General features: G+C 40.9%; 1 protein-coding gene across 4 annotated transcripts in view; it reads left to right on the top strand.

Annotated features, from left to right (window-relative positions):
- LOC143288472 (anaphase-promoting complex subunit 7-like) overlaps positions 1–18,077 on the top strand; it is a 74,079-nt gene that overhangs the window by 52,510 nt on the left and 3,492 nt on the right. For all 4 annotated transcript variants that reach the window (XM_076596998.1, XM_076596997.1, XM_076596996.1 and 1 more), the window contains 3 exons: positions 7,206–7,318; positions 15,228–15,344; positions 17,736–17,856. In XM_076596998.1, coding sequence (XP_076453113.1) covers positions 7,206–7,318; positions 15,228–15,344; positions 17,736–17,856 — 351 coding nt within the window. The remainder of the gene's footprint in view (positions 1–7,205; positions 7,319–15,227; positions 15,345–17,735; positions 17,857–18,077) is intronic.

Genomic DNA, 18,077 nt, shown 5'->3' with positions numbered 1-18,077 from the left:
TGCTTTCCATGATGAGTTATCTCATCATATAGGCAGCCTAGGGACAGAACAGGACAGACGAACAAAGAAATAGTACTTATAACAGTCAACTGACAAGTACAAACTACAACGGATAAGTTTACCAGTGCAACAGCGAACTCACCTGCCAACCGGGTACCACTACCCTGATGCTGGAAACAAAACAAACAGACGACACATGTCCAGCAGGGCACTCCCTCTGAGCTGGAGCACACAGAACATAGATACAGGGCCACCCAGAGGAAAAGCCATCCTCACTTGAGGGTACCAACTGGGCAAAAAGCCCCAAACCCAAACAAGCACAACCTTCCTCCAAGAAGGCCGCGGGCGCAAAGCCTATAAAAGTGTCACTGACAGAACAGAGAGACTTTAAACTCTGCTCAGCAGTGACACAAACACACAAACAAGACTCCCCGATTGCACGTAAAAAACGCACAACCGGGAGCTAACACACACTAAATGAATGCTCGAATGGGAGAGGGTAAGTGGGGAAGGTAATGCACAAAACACTCCACAGGAGATTGTCATGAGTTGTGACAATACCCCCCACATAAGTTCAGATTTTAAATTTGGAACAAACAAAACAGTCACAATGAATGACAAGACATTTGACACAACAGACATCCCACTTCCATGTTGCAAAAGTCCATACAGGAACAAAAAGCATCGCAGTGCCAAACTGATGTCCACGCTGATCCTGCAGTAAAGTTAAAGGCTCGTAAAATAATGCTGATGGTTAAGTACAAAAGAAAATTAAGTTCATGTAATCCTATTTCAATAGAGAGCACTGAATTAATCAGCAATATCCACATTTAATAGTTGAAATAGAATACATGTTGAAAATGAAACATCTGTTGAAAACAAAATGATACATGTTGAAAATAAAGTTAATATCTATTGACAGTCAGAAAGGTAGGTAAAGGGTGACTCCCAAAGACATGCACAAGACAGAACTGAACCAAAAGAACGCCTCTGGTCCTATGACCAGAACCCATAATTTAGGGTGAATGGCAAACACAGAAACACTGATAACACAGAATTTGGCCACCCGGAGGAAAAGCAATCCACACATAAGGGTGCCATCCAATTGGGCAAAAAGCCCCAAACGGCACATGACAGTACCGAACAAAACGCCTCTGGTCCTACGACCAGAACCCAACAACTCTGGGTAAATGGCAGCACAGAAAAATGACATTCACAAAGGAATACTCAAAACTGGCATGAGTGATATCTCACAAAATTAACATGACTCACAAAACAAACCAAGGGAGATTACCATACCACCTTCCTGTCAAAGAAAGCATTATTCAAGGTCAGTTTGGCTGTCTGACAATGACTGAAAAAACAACAGTTGTATGACAGATTTAAATAAGTTCACCACTGGTCAGGGTGACAGAACCAAAACCAAAAGAAAGGTGAATATCTATGTTTAGTCAACAATTGGTTACATAAAAATATTTTAACATTTATCCACTAACAAGCAATAACATCAGTGTACTTTGAATAAAGTTCAAAACGAACTCAACCACTACTTAGTAACACTTCACCCTAAAAAGAAAGAAAAACAGTGATGGAAACAAACAAGATGTCACACCCTCTCCCCCACACTAACTATCCTAAGTACCCCGCATCTCCACCATTTTGTCCCACTCTGTAAGAGAGCAGACTAGAAACCCCCACCCAGCCCAGCACTAACACCCAGACAACACAAACACAGACTAATTCAGGGTTCACATACATTTATTTAATCACACACAGAGCTTGCCAAATAAAACAATAACCACAATCCCAGCTGCAACAACACTTAAATGACAACAGAATGGATAAATAATAACACACAAAAAAAACACCACAAAAAAACGCATTTAAGACATGGAAACACAAGCACAACGTTGATGATGAAGTAGTGACGATGATGAAGTAGTGACGACGACGACGAACATTAAGTGACGACGACGATGAACAGTAAGTGACGACGATGATGAACAGTAAGTGACGACGACGAAGAACAGTGACAACGAAGACGAAGAACAGTGACGACGAAGACAGAGAGCACTCAGACAGCCGAGCACCAGGCCAGAGAACGCTGGCAATGGAAGGCAGCGGCAGGCGGCAGCAGCCAACGGAGGCCTGGACTATGGAAGTCAAAGGCAGGCAGTGGGGTTCCAGGGGAGACAGTGGAGGGTCAGTGGAAGGGTAGGGAAGTCGGTGGATGGACACGGAAAGTGGGAACGCTGAAAACACTGTATATAGCCTATTATCCACTGGTAGGATTCACTTTTGGACCCACCCAATTAAACAACGTAAGTGTACCTAGCCCAGAATTCATAAAGAAAAACAAATCTTACAAAATTTCAGTTTAACCCCTCCCTGATCAACACATGGGCTGTAGAATAGTTCAATTTTACTCAGCTGCGCTATTTCGGAAGTTTAAAAGGCTGACAACGAAGCCACACCCAAGAGCAAGGATAACGGAAAAGGATAAGGGGGTAATTTGGAATATTCTAGCTTAGGTATCACATACAATGCGACTTTAACACACACACGAAGATATATATATATATATATAATATATTGCTCACTAATCGCTGAGGGGGTTCATAAGGAAAACTGAATACATCGAGATTTTATGGCTGAACCCTTCAATACGCATGAAAAATAATGTCATAACATTCAAGTAAAATTTATGTTTAAAAATGCATACACATCCAACAGATGCACATAAAAGAGCAAAAATATTGTATTTACTTAAATATTCACTCCCCCCCCCCCCCCCCCCCCTCTCTGTCTCTCATTCATGTACATGAACACAAGACGGACAGACAAAACACACGGTTAGAACTGTCTCCACAGTCTCCTCTTACCTTCCAGAAGAGGTACTACTACCACAAGGCTGGAAGTACACAGAACACCGAGAACACAGAAGAACGAGAGCCACTCGGAGGAAAAGGATCCCCACAACTGAGCGCAGAACTCGGGCAAAACAGCCCTGAAGAGAGTACCACAGGCACGACTGCTTCCTGTGACAGTCGCGGGCAAGAAGCCCAGAATCTTGTCACTTGCTAGCAAAGGAGAGGCTGATCTCAGTTCAGTGACAGCCTGAACTGAGACTGAGAATTACGTGCAATCAGCACAACCCACACAGCTCTCTAGCTAGATGGGGTGGGTGAACAAGGAGGGGGTTAAGCACTCATAACTGATGTCATGAGATGTGACAGCGGTACAAAACTTAGCGAGCACACGAACATTCTGTTTGGACTGAGGAACACACATGAAACTTAGTTCAAATTCAACTCCGTGTTGTGTGTGTATATCATTTTAGTTCGAGATAAAACTTACATCATGATATACATGCATGTCTCCACAATACAACTGCAAGGAAAATATAGCCGATACTGTTACCTAGAGGTGGCAGACCACCCCGGAATTAGTGTCAGTATTTAACGGTCAGCTCCACTGAGAACTGCTGCCAGCCACATAAGTTTCACACTTCTCTCAACATCACGGGAAGAGAGACAGACAGACATATATGCAGGGACAGACATACTAAGAAACAGAGGCACATGTACAGAGAGAGAAAGGGGAGAGGCACAGAGAGAGAGGGAGAGAGAGATTTACGCCGACTAGATGTTTTTTGCGTGTCGGTACATGTGTCGTTGCTTGTGACATGCATTTGGTCATTCTAAAAGATACACCTTGACGATACCATGCTTTCTGTAAACAATCGCAGTGTAACGTAGTGACATGCATTTGTAAGTTCTAAATAATAAAATACATTCCTACCTGAACTTATAAATCCGTATGAATCCTTGTTTGCAGTTGGTAATCCAGTTGAAGTGTGACACTAATCTCAAACATTTTTCTTTTCTTTTTTTTCTTACAATGTGTGTGTGTACGGGAGGGAGGGATTCAGGGTGGAGAAAAGAACAGGGTTGAAAATATATTATTCTTTATTTTTTGATTTGTGCCGTGATTCTCCTGCTTGGGGTACAACTTGCTGAAGCATGGGGGAGACAGTGTGCTCTTGCATGATGACACGTAGTTTGTCATCTTGTGACTGCATCCCTAATACTTTCTTTTTGAGTGAATTGATGACTGCATGTGTTGCCTCCCCCCCTTGTTCCCCGTGTAGTGCCAGGCCCAAACCGTGAGAATGAATGAATGGAATGCAGTGATTTTCTAGGATGTGTTGCTTGGGAATGATGCGTGTTTGTGGGAAATGTTGGCGGAAGAAAGACATGTACTGTTTGATGTCACTATCCAGTGTGTCAACGTCAATGTCTGTCAAGGGTCTTTGATGTGAGATGTTTGTGTGAATGCGTGAGAACAGCGTGTTTAGTGTTTTAAACTTTGGAAAATGTTCCTAGCTCTGAGGTTTATGTCGGCGTCTTGAGTCAGTTCACCTGTTTTGTTGACTACACTGTCACTGATGTGTTCTATTGTTTCTGGCTTGAGATATTTGTGACAGTGGTTTCCAATGAATGATGCTCTGTGGTATGCCTGTCTGTGTATTTTATGCTGTTGAAGTACAGCATCTAAGTGTTGTGTGACATGGCCAGCCAGGTGTGGAAGGTCAATCTGCGTCTTGAGATATTCAGTGTCTGCATCTTTTTCTTCTACCATATCAGCTAGCTCATGTTGCTGTTTTTGGAAATCACTGAGTGGTGTGCTGCCTCCTTCAGGCTCGTTAAATACAATCCTAGTTTCTAGCAATCTCTTTTCTTCTTCAGCACTTTGGATCTGTCTCAGCTTGTCTACAAACTCAGAAAAGGCTGAGTCGATGTCTATCTGTTTTCTGTGGCTGGCTATCGACTCTCCTATCTTTTTGTCAAGAGAATGACGCTCCCCCTCCAGCAGGTCATGGTGTTTTTTGACCACTCCTAGAAGAATGTGCAGGTATGGGGGAGCTATTTGGCTAAGTTCTATGTCAACAATAGGCTCCCTGACTACATTGTTGTGCAGGCTGGCGATTTTCTGCTTGGAGTGTTTGTATTTGCTGTAGTCTGCCTTGATGCCCTGTAACGTGCGCTGTGTGATGTTGCCTTCATTGCAGTGAGGTGGATTTTGTGTGTGATTTGGATGCTGTGCAGTATAAACATGGGTGTGTCCCCTGAGCACCTGACAGTCCATACAGTTTGAGGAGAAAGTCATAGTCCCCAAACAAGGTCACTTTGACTCTCTTGTTTCGCCATGTCATTGACTGCAGAGCAGCTAACTGTTCTTTGTAGGGTTCTAAGATTCTTCTCAAATTGTCTGGACTGTCCTTGCAGTCTACAATGGCCAGGAGACATGTGTTGTGTTTTGAGTTGGGGTTGGTGAGATTTGCAATTTGAAACATGAGTTTGAATGTCCCCACTCCATGGTCCCCTCCAATTTTTACCCATATCTCATCCTGCGGTATTCTATCATCATGCCATGTCAACTTGTTTTCTCTGTCGTACTGCTCTAATAAGTTTTCTACCATCTTTGGAATGTCTTTGAGTTTTCCTACTGTTGTTTCCTCCTCTGTTTGTCTTCCCTCTTTATCAACAAAGATGAGTTTTGTCTTTTATATTTCTACCTCCCCAGACATTGCTTCTTTCTGCACCTCCCTCTCCTTCCTTTCCCCTTCATGTTCCACACCAATACTGGCATAAAACCTCTTTTGTATCCTGTGTTGTGCCCAGCTTAACCCCATGGCGGCTCTCAGTGCAGACCCTTGTTTTTTGGTCACTTTCACTGGGCCACATCCAGCAGCTTGCAGTATCTGTTGTCTGTGGCTCTGAGCTGATCTTTTGATTTCTGACCCCTGCTGTTTTACTATGGCTTCTTTACTGTTCCCTGAGATGTGCTTTCTAATTTTTTGCATTATTTGAGACCGTTTTTTCTTCAGAGGAGATGATGCTATGGCAGTTGATTTGCGGGGTTGTGTGACTTTTTTCAACACTATTGGCTGACCTCCTGTTTTGCATCTGACTGTTGATTTGCCTCCGGACATAAGAGTTTCCTGCGAATCAGTCGTGTGCATAACTTTTCTTCTTCTTCAGTGAGAGATTTATTGAGATCCTCATCCTCTGAGTCAACATACACCGTCTTGCATTTCAATTGTGTGATGGGTGATATAGCTGCATCAGTGACAGGTGTTTTGGGTGTGATTGGAGATGTGTTTGTGCACAGTATTCTTGTTTTTTTAACTGGTGGTGATGTGGACTGACAAAACGACGTTGACACACTGTCGTCGGTATCTAAGCAGAGGTCAGATGGATCAAAACTTTCATCCGTGCATTTTTTTACGGGTGCTGATCATCTTGCATTCAACCCCTCATCTTTATCTCTTCTGAGAACCTGCTCACCACACACACGACACATAATCCAAGCGTCTCAAGTGTTCACTGAAGGTGTGTTGTCCAGTCAGAAAAGCTGCCGCTGCGGCACCAGATTCCATTTTTGTCGACACTCACACACACACACTTAGGTCAAATAACTGGATGTAACACAAAAACGCGGACAGTATCTGGTAAATCACACGACACACTTAAAGTTCACATTCACTGGGATCATGTACACAAAAATGACAGCAAACAAAAATGATTGTGTACGAATATGATGAAATGAAAATCGGTTAAATAATACATCTTTCTCTGCTGAAAACATAGGCACAAAGAGGCCTGCGCGTGCTCCCCTTTCCTCCCCCTCCCATCCCAGTGGAATCTAGGTCAGCAGCAGTGCTCCTGACCGCTCACTGAACTCTGGAACTAAATAGCTCTGCTGGAAGTTAAGTGGCACAGCCGTGTAAATTGCATTAGTAAATTTTGACAGTTCTCTTTTTGTTTGCACAGTGTATTTATTCAGCACAAATGAATTATTGAGCACCGTCAGGTTATGTTCCCTGTCCTCTCACTTTCAGTGTGAATCATCATCCTACATGTTTTCATGTCTTCTCAAGGTAGATGTCATGGCTGTGTATTGGTGTTACTATCAGTTTTCAAAACAGCCTTTGAATGAAACAGAAGCAGAGTTATTGATACATTAAAACAATTGCTTCCCGTATCTCACAGATTCCAACTTGTTTTCAGATTATAGTCATGATGAAATGTTTCTCATATTAAACTGATTTACAATCTGTTTTTGCAGAAGTCAAAGTTGTTACATGATGTTGAATGAAATCCCTGTTTACTTTATTGTAAATGTGTATATTTTGATTCCAGGCCAAACCATACTTGGAAAAAGCTATGAAACTGGATCCCTCATATGTGGATGCTGTCTACATTATGGCGGACATTTGTGCTCAGGAACACGATTATGACCGCAGCATCACTCTGTAAGCACAGTAACTTCATTTCTAACAGAAATAGTCCATGCCTTATGTTGTTTTGCAATCGTAGATTGTTTTGAATTATTATATTTTTTATTATTTTGTTAGTCTTCAGTTCATTAGTATTAATTTGTGTGTGATATCTGGTGGTGAATGAGCTAATGGAAACAAAGCCAGTCATGTTACTTGAAAGATACTAACTTGGGTTAATATGACTGAGTGCACAGAACAAAAAAGATGTTTTGAGGGCCAGCTTCCATGATGAAGTTAAATCCATCAGAGGTGTATCATTTTGTTTTGTATTTTGTATTTCTTTTTATCACAACAGATTTCTCTGTGTGAAATTCGGGCTGCTCTCCCCAGGGAGAGCGTGTCACTATACTACAGCGCCACCCATTTTTTGTATTTTTTCCTGCGTGCAGTTTTATTTGTTTTTCCTATCAAAGTGGATATTTCTACAGAATTTTGCCAGGAGCAACCTTTTTGTTGCCGTGGTTCTTTTATGTGCGCTAAGTGCATGCTGCACACAGGACCTCAGTTTATGTCTCATCCGAATGACTAGCATCCAGACCACCACTCAAGGTCTAGTGGAGGGGGAGAAAATATTGGCGGCTGAGCCGTGATTCGAACCAGCGCACTCAGATTCTCTCGCTTCCTAGACGGATGTGTTACCTCCAGGCAATCACTCCATCATTGTGGAATGTTTAGAATGTTTCTTTACTGGCTGGTTCCTGCTCACAGCTGCTGAGTGCTATGGGCTTAGATAGTAAGCCACACTGTCAAGCATCTTCCACTTCACAGATTATGCATCTTGGAGAGAGCTGGTAAGATTTTCTGACTTGCAGGTGTGTATCTCTTGGACCTTGTTGATGCCAGGATATATCAACTATGTCAAACCCACATGGGCCTCCATAGTGTCACTGTCGTTGTCCTTATCATGAAACAATAATCCCTAGCACTTATGGGTTAAAGTTGTGTTTTTTGTCTTTTTAAGAGAGAGAATTAATGCATGTGTATTGTTATTCTCCCCTGAAGTAGATAAGACAGATAAGCACTGCAATTTGAATTTGAAGTGATCTGCTAATAATGAATCCCGAAAGTCTGCGAAAAGTGTGGTTGTACACGTACACACAGTAAAAGAAATACATGCAGCAGCTGCTGTGGTTTGTACTGATAACTGATGGCTTAGGTCCCTGTGTCCTGGCCAGCCCTGCACACAGCTCAGTGTGCTAGGGGCTCAAATGTGAAGAATTGGATCACAGAGTTGAGGATCATACGCCTCATACATGCATCTTTGGGAGTGTTGTCAAAGTCTCTGACCAACACTGCCGGTGTCTGTAGCTCATGGGCCCGATTGATGCCTGCATATATTGTGAATGGATGAGTGGAGTACAGCCTTGTCACATGTCCCAAACCTGAAATGGGCCATGATAGCAGCATCCACAGAAACGCATTCATAAACAAACTGGAGTTTAATGTTGAAAAAACAGAAGTTTTATTAATTGTGCCCTCTAAGTTTCAAAAAGACCCCTCACTTCCATCCATGATCTGCCTTAACACTGCAAACATTAAAATCTTGTTCCATATTCATAATCTGTGTGTCATTTTCGACCAGAGACTATCTTTCAAGAGCATGTCTCCAATGTTTGCAGGATAGCATACCTAGAACTCAGGAGAAGAAGCACCATCTGTCACTATTTGCCAGTAGATGCAGCCATAACTCTTGTCTGTTCTCTTGTTCCATCCAGTGCTGATGGTGGCAATGATCTCCTCACTGGCACCACAAACATTTGTTTCACAAGCTCCAAAAGAATCAGAATAATGCTGTGAGGCTGATTCTGAAATTTCCCAAATGTGAACATGCCACACCTTTTCTGAAATCCATGCATAGGCTCCCCATTCAGTCCCAGATTTCACACTGAGTGAACTCTCTACAATCAACTTCTAATCTCTTACTACCTCTGGCCCTGAATATCTCTCTGGCATTCTTCATGAATACAACCCATCTCAAAATCTCCGCTCTTTTACTGATAATCAGATTCTTAGTGTTCCTTCTCTCAGAACAAAATCCTTTAGTCAACTTACACTTTCTTTTCAGAGTCCAGCCATGTGAAACAGCCTTCCATTTAACATTAACACTCCACTTCCACAGCCTTTTTCAAATCTTCTCTGAAGACCCATCTATTTAAGCTGTACTGATATCTTTGTCCACCACAGTTTGAAACTTCCTATCCTTGCTCTGTGTGTGTGTGTGAGAGAGAGAGAGAGAGAGAGCAAGTGAGTGAGGCAATCTGTCTTGATGTCTGAATGTAAAGAAAGTGCCAGATAGACTGAGAACTAAATCAGAATGAATGTGTTTGCTTGTATGTGTGTGCCTGCTATCTGTTCACTTGTTACTCTAAATCAGCATGTATTCTCCCCAAACCTGAAAATCAACACTGTTGTTAAACCACACCCTAATATTTATTATTAAGAAAATATATATATATATAGCTGCTACTAATGGTCTGAACAGGAATATTTGTGGGGGGAAAATATAACTCGTCACCGCTGTGAATGTTCATCAGAGAAGTCTTGCCAGCTCCTGGCTCCTCACTTCAGCACATCTCTATGGTCCCATCATCATGTTCACTTTCTGTGGTCTGCCTGAAACCCGGCATTGTGCTGATGACATTCTGTCAGGATGGTCCCACCATCCCATTCCATAGGAGTCCGTGCCCAGGCCCTGGCACCTCAGTACAAAAAACCAGTGGCCTGTCCCTGGCCACTAGATGCCTGCACATTTTTAGTATGTCAGCTTCTTGACACTTTCTGGATGCAAAACCCCCTCCTGATTTCCAGTCCCACTATAGACCATGTTTTAGATATTGTTCTTAGAAATCTAAGTGGACAAAGAAGACAACATAGACACCACACCTTTACATTAACACTAAAGAGGAAATCTTCGTCCAATACCTTCGACATAATTTCCAATTATCACTAAAGTAAATATAAGAAATGTTAGCTTGAGAAACAGTGTCCATTCACCACACCAGGTAATGCCAAATACAATCACTTTAAAGCAATTCCCATTCATACCATCAGAAAATACCAAAATGTAGCTTAGCTACTACACAATTCAACATTTCAAAAATGTCACCATTTCTTTAGCCATCGAATAGTCTAACAAAACTTAAGACATGTATAAAGTAACTATTGTTTATTATTAACCTAACTGTATTTCATCAAAAACACTAAGTACTGATTATCCATACAAGCTTTACAACAACATCAAATCAACCACAAACATATCAATGTATCTGTCATTTAAACGCTACATAAATGATCCATTCCAATGTCCTGCTTTTACTTCACAAATTTTATACTATGGTTAATATCACATCACAAAAAGTAGTCAAAGTCATTTTAAAACTGAGTCTAATAATTTTCAACATACCTTTACAGGCAAAAATCTGTGCATACATGGACAGTTTTATAACACCATCTGCCAAACAAATCTGCACTTCACAACAGCACATCACATTCAGAACTCAGTGTATGTGTACAAAAATGCATGTGAAACACGTGAAAACATTTTCCAAAAGACAAATTACAATCCCCAATATATTATGTTGCCCTGTAAAAAAAATGGATCCATTTTTTTACACTGAAGTATATGTAAATTGATTTATTTCATTATTTTGTATTTTTTTATCATTAATGATTTTTTTTTACATGTAAAGCGCTTAAAGCTGTGTTTGAGAAAAAGCGCTGAATAGGTGTTCTTTTAATTTTTTTTAATCCTCACAATCCTAATATACATAATGAAAAAATCCTAAATTCCTTTCATGCCCAGCTGTCATGGTGACCTCATTTTCAGTCCCTTCACTTTTCTGCTTTGGGTGAATCCTATCAAGGTCTTTGGTGACGTTAGGTACTGGGGCACTGTCATTGGAGGGATGTTGTGATGTCTCCACTGTGGAGGGGATGCTCACTCAGTCTGGATCACTCCGACTAAGCGATTATTGTCATCAGTAGGAGGCTTTGTTGGTGATGACCTGCATATACTGAATAATAAAAAGTACTGGTACTAACAAACACTACTGAAGTAACTCAGCAGCAGTGCAGGGTCTCCTCAGGTTTGTTGCCTCCTAGTAATTTATTATTGATAGTTCCCTGTGGACAGCCAGCACTAAGACAGCACCAAACAACCCAGGTGTGGCTGTGTATGTGGGGAGATTTAGTGAAGGCTAAGTATCAAAGTTTTAACTCTATTACTGCATTCCTGAGCTGGGTAGATTTTCACCTCAGGCATGGTGCTCAGTGGGCAGGTGCGGCCAGCAATATTATAATACTCTGGATCATGCCATCCTGTTGGAGAGACTCAGAGTGTCCTTTGGAGTTGACAGTACTTCCCTTGACAGGCCCAGGTCATACCTGACTGGCCATGGACAGTCTGTCATTGTCAGTGGTGTTACATCTTCTCCCCGCCCTCTTGTTTCTGGAGTACCTCGGGGTTCAGTGTTGGGGCCAGTACTTTCTACTTTGTCTCTGATGTGATTGATTCTTCTGCTTGTGACTTCCAGAAGTACGTTGATGATACTGAGTTGTCTGAAAGTTTTTTGATTGATTGATATGGATACTTATATAGCGCCTATCCTCAGTCGGAGACCAAGCTCTAGGCACTTTACAAGCACGGGGTCATTTCCACAACAGGCTGCCTACCCGGGTAGAGCCGACTGATGGCTGCCACTGGCCATTTGTTTCCTGTCATTCAGTCAGATTTCAAGCATGCACACATTGAGTATGACAGACATGTAACATTTTACATGTATGACCGTTTTTTTTGTTTTTTACCCCGCCATGTAGGCAGCCATACTCTGTTTTCGGGGGTGTGCATGCTGGGTATGTTGTTGTTTTCATAACCCACCGAACGCTGACATGGATTATGGGATCATTACCATGTGTATTTGATCTTCTGTATGCGTATACACACAAAGGGGGTTCAGGTACTAGCAGGACTGCACATATGTTGACCTGGGAGATTGTAAAAATCTCCACCCTTTACCCACCAGGTGCTGTCACCGAGATTCAAACCCAGGACCCTCAGATTAAAAGTCCAACGCTTTAACCATTTGGCTGTTGTGCCCGTCATGTCTCGCAGAATTTTCTGCTGCATTATTTGATATTCAAATTTTTATTGATCAAGTGCTGGCTAGGATGGGCAGCAGCAAATTTAAACTCAACACAGACAAGACTGAGATATGCCAGTGGGCTCAGCATTACACCTTTGTTTAGTTGACAGTGATTTTGCTAATGTTGGGGTGTAAGAGTTATTTTTAAACCTTTTGTCAAGGAATTTAAAAAAGCATGGTTGATTTCTACCGAGCAGTCATTGAAAGTGTGCTGACCTTAGCTATTACTGTTTGGTACGGAAACATTTCCAAGGCAGAAGTTGCAGCCCTTAACAGAATCGTAAAAACTGCCACCAAGATTACCGGGGCTGATCTACTTTCTCTAGAAGACATATTATAAGCAGCTACTCAAAAAAGCAAAATCAATCAGCCAGGACGAATCACATCCAGTTTTTGGGATTTTCGAGATGTTCCCTTCTGGTTGACGGGACAGAAGTATAAGGACGAGAACTAATCGCTTCGCCAATAGCTTTTTTCCCCAAAGCAGTCAGTGTCCTGTCTCTCAAACAAATTCAGTATAATTAATAGAATTGTGCTATCAAGAACCATCTACTTGAAGATCTAGTCATCAGCCCCATCCACATGTAATATGCGGCTTCTGTTAAAACGTGTGTGTGTGTGTGAGAGAGAGAGAGTGTGTGCAGGCGTGCATGTGTGTGTGTGTGTGTGCAGTGTGTGCATGTGTGAGTTTGCACAAGTTTTTATTTTGATATGCACTTGCATGTATACTAATTTCTACTGTATCTGTGTTTGTGTTTGATTTTCGATTTATGTTCGTACCTTGTTATGTACTGTCCCCCCCAATATTCCTTGTGACCCCGGTACACTTGGTAATAAAGACATATTCTATTCTATTGTATTCTATTCTATTCTACGTACCTCAGTGTACATGTAGACCAAATATTGTCCATGCAGCAACGTATTAGCTCCATCTGCCATGCAGCTTTTCTTGAAATTCAGAAAATTGCCAGCATTCATTCGTATCTTTCAAAGACTGACTTGTCTCCTCCACTGTTGCCTCGCATCTGGACTAATTCAATTCTGTACTGGTAGGTCTTCCAGCTGATCAGATCAGTCGTTTGCAGAAAGTTCAGAATAGTACAGCTAAACTTGTAACATGGAAATCAAAGCATGAGCATGCGACACCTTTGCTCGAAGAGCTGCACTGGCTTCCAGTTAAATTCGGCATCTAGTTCAGAATTGCCACGTTCGCTTACCGCTCTTTTTAAGGCACATCCCTGCAGTTTTTCTCTTTGTCATTAATAACTTATCAGTCTTCCAGGTCACTTCAATCTTCAGCTGAAAGGTTACTTTGGGTGCTGAGCACTGATCTGAAAACCTTCAGTCACCGATCATTTAGTTTCTCAGCCCCAGCTGTCTGGAACTCACTGCCTGCTGACCTGTGAAAGGCCCTTCTGTGGACTCTTTCAAGTCCCAACTCAAAACATATCTATTTTGTCTTGCATTTGAGTAACAGTGTAGTCTAATTTGCTACAATCAAAGTAGACATTCAAAATAATGAATTGTTAACTTAGAGTAAACCACACATACAATAATCACAGCCATACACATGTAATAATCACAGTTGAAGGCATGAAATATCACAGTATAATTAAACATAGACATTATCATAAAAATGGGCTATTAAATAGCATCATGTTTAAAGTAAAATGTCATATCATGCACACATATACTTTCAGGATATCGAAGCATTTGCCTGAAGATAGAAGTTCATAATAATTTGCTTGAGTATGGCTGCTGTCACTTGAAGTACACATGGCTTTCTGTCATACTCTAACATTATTAATTATTATTATTATTGCTGTTATTATCATTAGCATCATTGGCTTTATTATTAGCATTGTAAGTATCATTAGTAATTTTTGTGTGTCCAAACATCAGAAAATAATGTAATGATCAAATCTTTCACCTACTTCAAACATTCAAAGAGTTAATCTTGAACACTGATATGAAATTCATCTTCACATACCAGCACAAAACAAAAGGAGATGAGAAGCACACACTGTCACTTCCAACAGAGAATTCAACACAAGTCCTGTCCGTATTGTCACCTTCTTCAGTATTTTCACTTTCATTAGTAACGAATAAGTCTTCAAGTGAATTGTCTTCATTTTCTCTGTAGTCATCTTTATTTTCTGAATTGCTTCACTTGAAATCATAGCCACTGAACAACTTCTTGAAGCACTTCTTCAAGTGACATGACCACCAATCTCATTTGCTTTGACACCACCTTTGCAGTAAAATGACCAGCATCAAGTGCGTTGTTTCAACGTTTGTGGATTCTGCCAGATATTAAACCAGTTTAGATCAAAGGGAGTAGCTCTAAAGATAGATGGATGATTGCTGAGTAGAATTATATATATGAGTTTTTGCCTTGGACCATTGCTGGGTAGTTTTTGTTTCAAGTCAAAACTTGGCACACAGATGTGAAACATGTTGAAATGGCAAGTGATGCAGTCACGCAGATCTGCATGCCAAGTTTACCATGCATTTTGTAGTTCCAAGCATTTGTGCCTGGTACGTTGTTATAAAGTTAAGGAATGAGAACAGTTTTCAGAACTGGGACATTGTGAACAGATTCTGGAGCTCTCTTGGCAGAGCTGTAAGCAGAATGTGATTACCAAAGGAATGTTCCTCCTGTGTCTGTCGGGATGTTTGTTTCTTTTTCATGTTGACGTGTGAAGTGATTCCAGATGACAGTGAAGTTTATGTGTTTTCAGTTTACGACAAGCCCTCCAGACCCAGAATGATGCCCGACTTCATGAAAAACTGGGGGACTGTCTGTTCCACATCAGTCAGTTCCAGGATGCTCTTGATCACTATCACACAGCTCTCAAGTGTGTAATATATGTGTATCGTACAGGTCTCAAGTGTGTAATATATGTGTATTGTACAGGTCTCAAGTGTAATATATGTGTATTGTACAGGTCTCAAGTGTGCAATGTACTTGTATCTTATAGCTCTTAAGTGTGTAATATACCTGTATCACACAGCTTTCAAGCATGTAATATATGTGTATCGTACAGCTCTCAAGTGTGTAATATACCTTTGTCATACAGCTTTCAAGTGTGTAATATATGTGTATCGTACAGCTCTCAAGTGTGTAATATACCTGTATCATACAGCTCTCAAGTGTGTAATATATGTGTATCGTACAGCTCTCAAGTGTGTAATATACCTGTATCATACAGCTCTCGAGTGTGTAATATATGTGTATCGTACAGCTGTCAAGTGTGTAATATACGTGTATTGTACAGCTCTCAAGTGTGTACAGCTCTCAAGTGTGTAATATATGTGTATCGTACAGCTGTCAAGTGTGTAATATACGTGTATCATACAGCCCTCAAATGTGTAATATATCTGTATATCACATCTCTCAAGTGTGTAATATATGTGTACTGAAGTGTGTAATATACCTGTATCACACAGCTCTCAAGTGTGCAATATACCTGTATCACACAGCTCTCAAGTGTGTAATATACCTGTATCACACAGCTCTCAAGTGTGCAATATACCTGTATCGCACAGCTCTCAAGTGTGCAATATACCTGTATCGCACAGCTCTCAAGTGTGCAATATACCTGTGTCACACATCTCTCAAGTGTGCAATATACCTGTGTCACACATCTCTCAAGTGTGCAATATACATGTATCACACAGCTCTCAAGTGTGCAATATACCTGTATCACACATCTCTCAAGTGTGCAATATACCTGTGTCACACATCTCTCAAGTGTGCAATATACCTGTGTCACACATCTCTCAAGTGTGCAATATACCTGTGTCACACATCTCTCAAGTGTGCAATATACCTGTATCACACAGCTCTCAAGTGTGCAATATACCTGTGTCACACATCTCTCAAGTGTGCAATATACCTGTATCACACAGCTCTCAAGTGTGCAATATACCTGTATCACACATCTCTCAAGTGTGCAATATACCTGTATCACACAGCTCTCAAGTGTGCAATATACCTGTGCCACGCATCTCTCAAGTGTGCAATATACCTGTGTCACACATCTCTCAAGTGTGCAATATACCTGTGTCACACATCTCACACTCTTTTGCTCACACACTGTCTGCATGAGACTTTGGGTTGAAATAGTAAAGAGAATCTGGAAGAACTAATGGTAATACTTATGAAATATACAAGTTTTCATGGATGTTTTGATAGATGGGGATTTTACCGAAATCATCAGGAAGATAAATCCAAACTGAGGGAACTGAAAAATAAAAGGAGTTGTGACCTTTTTTAAAATCTTTTTTTATTTTAAAATTTGTTTAAAATTTTTATAAGGTATCGTCTTGAATCAACTGAGAAATGATGGCATGTTGAAAGCAAGGAGTGGCTGCACATGGACAGTTTTTCTTCTTTAGAAAATGAGATGGGCAGCAAAATATTGGAGTGTTTGAAGTGTTTTCAAAAGGCAGGACAGTTTGAGATCAGGGAATTACAGAAGTCCAAATCCAAAAGAACAGATAGGAAAGACAGGGGTTTATGTTTTGTCAAAAGAGAAAAGGTGACAGTAAGCACAGCAGTATCAATATTGAGCAGTATCAGTAATATTATTGATATGCTGTTCCCTGTTGACGTTTTCAGTCAACTCACCTCAGGGTCTCTAACAGAGGAGGAAAAAAGAGATCTAAGAACCACAGACTGAGAGAGTATCTGGTGAAATCTAAGAACCACACACTGAGATAGTATCTGGTTTCAGTGATGAGTATGTCTGATTAGTAGTCACAACAACCATATTATGATTACCACAGACACATGCATGCATGCGTTTATGTACATGCATGCAATGCATGCACAAACATACACACACCTGCAGAGTTTGCAGCTATTTGTTTGAGAGGATCTTTATTTTTTATGTTAATATTTTTTCTGCTGAAACCAGTTTCAGTTCATATGGCTTGCAAATATCTAACAGCAGCTGAAACGGTAATTTGTATTTCAAGAAGAACAAAAATGACTGTAAATAGGAAGCTTTGGTTTGTTTCAGTGATTGTAAATGGCACAACCTTTAGTCATGTACAGTTTGCATTTAACATTCTCTGTGATGATTGTTTGGACATCTCATTCATCAGGATTGTTTGTGGACATTAAAATGTATTATTTTCAATTGTCATAACTTTACAGTCCCATTGGTTAGCACTGTAAACCTTTTCCGGTCAGACTGGAAGGTGCATGGAATGGCATGAACTGTGATGAATGTTGCTTTCAGCCTGGACCCATCCAGTGTGCGTGCTCGTGAGGGGATGGAGCGAGTGGAGAAACACAATGAGATGGGCATTGAAGGAGGGTATGATGTGGAGGTGGAGGACATGGCTGCCAGTGATAATGAGGTGTGTCTTTGTGTATGCATTCCTGTTTGTACCTGTGACAGCGTTTGTATGTGTGTCCATGTGTATCTTTCTTTAACATCTTTTCATTTGAGTGTCCATGTGTGTTTCTGCATATATGTGTGCATTTCCACCCTCACCCTTTTAAGTATGATTCATCTATAATTACAAAAATGAAAGACCAGTTTTCATCCTTTTTGGGGGGGCCGGGGGGGTCCAGTCAA

Source organism: Babylonia areolata, chromosome 12 (genome assembly GCF_041734735.1).
Source record: "Babylonia areolata isolate BAREFJ2019XMU chromosome 12, ASM4173473v1, whole genome shotgun sequence".
NCBI lineage: Eukaryota > Metazoa > Mollusca > Gastropoda > Neogastropoda > Buccinidae > Babylonia > Babylonia areolata.
This window is presented reverse-complemented; position numbering and strand designations above follow the sequence as displayed.